This window comes from Drosophila busckii, chromosome 3R, assembly GCF_011750605.1.
Source record: "Drosophila busckii strain San Diego stock center, stock number 13000-0081.31 chromosome 3R, ASM1175060v1, whole genome shotgun sequence".
NCBI lineage: Eukaryota > Metazoa > Arthropoda > Insecta > Diptera > Drosophilidae > Drosophila > Drosophila busckii.
Genome location: NC_046607.1, coordinates 15404543 through 15408193, shown reverse-complemented (window position 1 = coordinate 15408193; position 3651 = coordinate 15404543). Strand labels below are relative to the sequence as shown.

Below are 3651 nucleotides of genomic sequence, written 5' to 3'. Positions count from 1 at the left end.
CCGCATTTGGTCTTTTGAGTTCAGCTCAGTTCAGTTGCAGTTCGAGTTGAGGTTGGGCAATTTAGGAAAACCATAAACATAAAGCGCGCTTTCAAAACTACAACAAGCTGATATATAACTTTGTATGCGTGTGTGTGTGAGTGTGCGTGTGTGTGTATAATTTTAAATTACATTTTTGCCACTTTAATTGTTTGCTGCAATTGTTGTTGCCGCAACTGACTTGGCTAACAGTTGCTTTTTAATGCGACTGCCAAAAAAATAGCAAACAAAATTCCAGCGCAAAAACTATTATAAAAAATAAATATTATATATAGTGGAAATGGGCATTAATAATTTACATTCAATTAAGCGCGCTTTTTGCGCAGCTTTTCAAACAGAAATAAAATTCGAAAATATTTTTAACATGCAACGATGCGTGCAATACGAGAGAGTTAAATATTGTTGATTGTTGAGCGGGTGGCTGCATAATAAATAAATAACGAGCACTAATTGGTCCAAGCCTGTTGAGCTCAAATGAATTGCAGACAGCAAGAAACGTAAGCCTTAAATTCTAATTGCTTTTATAAAGTTTTATTTTTGCATTCAGCGCTTCATAGCTCTACACATGACAACAAACTGTAAGCTGTATTAATTAATAAACATTTGTGTATTGTGTGTTTAGTTTAATAGCAGCACACGTACGCTATAATTGTGAGCTTTGCATAATACTATTTGTGGACTTGATTGGGGGTGTAGAGAACAGGCGCTTGCTTATATCAAGTATACGCCCAGAGTGCGGCTGTTTTGTCAGCTTGCTGGAAATGCTGCTAATAAAAAGTAAAAACTTTGACACAATTTGCTGATGCTGATGCACACAATAATTTATCAAAGTCAAGTTGCTGGCGCTAGTTGTTGTTGCTCACTTGAGCTGCACCAACACCATGAAGTAGGTGACAACAGCTCCGAGCACCTGTAAAAGTTTGCCAGTTATAAATTGTAAGCAAGCACATAGAAATGAAACACAACTTACCGATGCAAACAAATCCAGTGAAACGGTAAAGAACTTCGCACCCGATATGCTCATAGCCTTTTGGCACTGCTGGCAAACGATCTGTACAAAAGTTTTCGCCTCCTCAGAGCCATCGTACCAATGGCACGAGTATGCCGCCTCCATGACAGATGAGCTCTGTGTGCAGCAGCAGTCAAACAAAGTAAATAAATATATGCATATATATATATATATATATATATAGTTTGTTTTGCCTGCACTTACCTCCTCAATCAGGCGATTGCCAAAGATGCAAAAGTGAAACACCTGCGCCAGAGCATAGCCCAAATAGCCAACCACCGTGAATGCATAAACATTGACGCCATTGATTTTGGTTGCCTGGTAGGCCAGCAGGGTCAGCATAATGGTTGAGACCAACATATGCAACAGCAATGCAGCGCCATAAGTATCGCCAATACCAGCGACCAAGCTGCAGAGATACATATATATTTATATAGAAGAGTATTGTATGTCAATAAGCTGTCAGTCAATTGCTGGACAAGCACAATCCCCAATAAGCGCAATGGCAATAGCCAGACTATGCAATCAAAAAGCCACAAAAGCAATAACACAATAACAATTGGCTAAAAGTGAAATTGGTTTTCATGTCTGAGCGCACTCTGGCAAATGCGCTAAAGAAAAGTATTGTGAGCTAAGCTCTTGTGAGTTATATATTTTTGCTTAGCATCGAGCGCTTTAATCAACTTACCGCACAACATGCTTGTGACGCTCGACCCAATACTTGATGGCACTGCGCACCATCATCTCCTGTTTTTTAGTTAGTCCATTGGGATTACCCATGGCATTGCCATTGCCATTCGAATTGAACGACTGCAGCGTAGTCGGCGCACGAAACTGTGCGCCCCAATCGGCCTTAGTGCTGTATATGCCAGTGATGTCCATGTCAGTGCCAGGATCCTTCTCTGTACAATTACAATTAAATTGAGCTCAGCAAGCAATTAATCATGCTGTGTGTAGCTGTCTGCTTACCCTCATTATGTATCAGCTCAGACTTGGAGTTGGCCGACAGCGATCTAAACAAGGCAGCAGAGTTGGGTCGATACGTATCCAGCGAGGCGGAGAGTTCCATAAGCGGCTTCATAATGCCCTTCAGATGCTGCAGCTGCTCGCAGGCAAAGATGAGCCAAGAGCAGAACATGACATCGCACAGATTCGAGTGCACCATGGAGAAGAGCACATAATAGACCTGCAGCGCAAAGCTTATTATATAGAACAAGCCCTTGCCGGCGTCCCAGGGATAGAATGCCTTGATGGGCAGCCTGGGTATCTCGACGGTTATGGTGGCGTTCGTATCATGATCAATGGCAAACTTGACGCTCTCGCCAAAGAAGGTAATGGTCGTCCAGGCGGTGGCCGATGCAAATGTAGTAAGCATGACCAAGAAGAAGAGTTTGCGCATTTTGGCCAAGGCTATGGCATGATAACGCGCATCCGATTCGGCAAACAAGGGATGTGAATTGGCCTGATTCCATATATTAAGCGTTCTACGAACGCACATGTGTTAAAATAAAACTGTAACTTAATTTTGCTTGTGCTGTGTGTTTTACCTGTAAAAGTTTTTCTGATTGATGGCCAGATAAACGAACTTGATGATGCAATGGGTAAAGAATAATGTGGTAATTGTATTGCCGGACAGCTCATTGACCTCCTCGGCATTTAAGGCCATGTTGACCAGTATAAAGCCCAACTGCATCACAATGACCACCAAATGTATTGACGAATAGATCTTCTTTGTCAGCGAGCTGCCGCCGGTGAAGTTATGCATGAACAGGCCGGAGTACTTCATGGCGCGTATATTGGGCATGAGGTCGGCCACCAGGCCCGTGTATTTGCTCGGCTGCATTGAGGTTGACATCTGTGCAGACACACAAAATCAGTAAAATTAATTAATTTGCCGTCTTTCTCTCTCGCTCTGTGCGTGTGTTCAGTGCTATTTTTTCATCCCAAAATTTAATTAGGCAATCATCGAAAGTGGCTTAAGTGCTACAAATTGACAAAGTGCCACACCAAAGCTGCCGCAAATATGTTTTATTCAACACAAAGGAGAAGCAAAAACAATTTCGATTAGCTGAGATAAAATTTCATGCAGATTTAATTTGATTTATCTCTGCTTAAATTCCCAATTGAAATTGCATTTAAGTTTACCTTTGCTATTTTATGCACTTGCAATATTTATTTATAATCAATTAAGCAATGTTTACACTTGCAACATTTTCACTTTTACTAGACACTCGAGGCTTATCTTAATTCGAAAAGCCGTTAATTCTTGAGCTAACTTGTCGCTTGCAGAGCTGTAACGTTAATGAAAGCAGCATTTCGAGCTTACCAACAGTTTATCCTTTGAAGTCTGAGTACATATGTATGTGCCCACAAGGAAGCAGCACACATGCAACCTAGACCTAGACTAAAGCGTGCTTTGAAGACCAAATTCCCACGCCACGCCCCTCGGTGAAGCGCCCTCGTGTAGTATTAAGGGCCAAGTACATAACACAAGGACACTATATAGTTCAAATGAACTCGGCTGCTCAATCCTTGCCGGCCTAAGGTGGGGGGCTGTCTCTGCCACATTGACCGCGCGTTGCATGTTAATGAAAATCCATGGC

General features: G+C 41.9%; 1 protein-coding gene across 1 annotated transcript; it reads right to left on the bottom strand.

The window, feature by feature from the left end:
* Window positions 1–420: 420 nt before the first annotated feature.
* On the bottom strand, window positions 421–3329 carry LOC108603679 (odorant receptor coreceptor). Its single transcript, XM_017992682.2, has 7 exons — window positions 3194–3329; window positions 2596–2903; window positions 2018–2532; window positions 1737–1950; window positions 1253–1457; window positions 1010–1165; window positions 421–949 (listed from the first exon to the last, which is right to left on the bottom strand). The coding sequence occupies exons 2-7, from the start codon at window positions 2901–2903 to the stop codon at window positions 899–901; spliced, it is 1449 nt and encodes a 482-aa protein (XP_017848171.1). The 5' UTR covers window positions 3194–3329; the 3' UTR covers window positions 421–898.
* Between the last annotated feature and the right edge of the window lie 322 nt (window positions 3330–3651).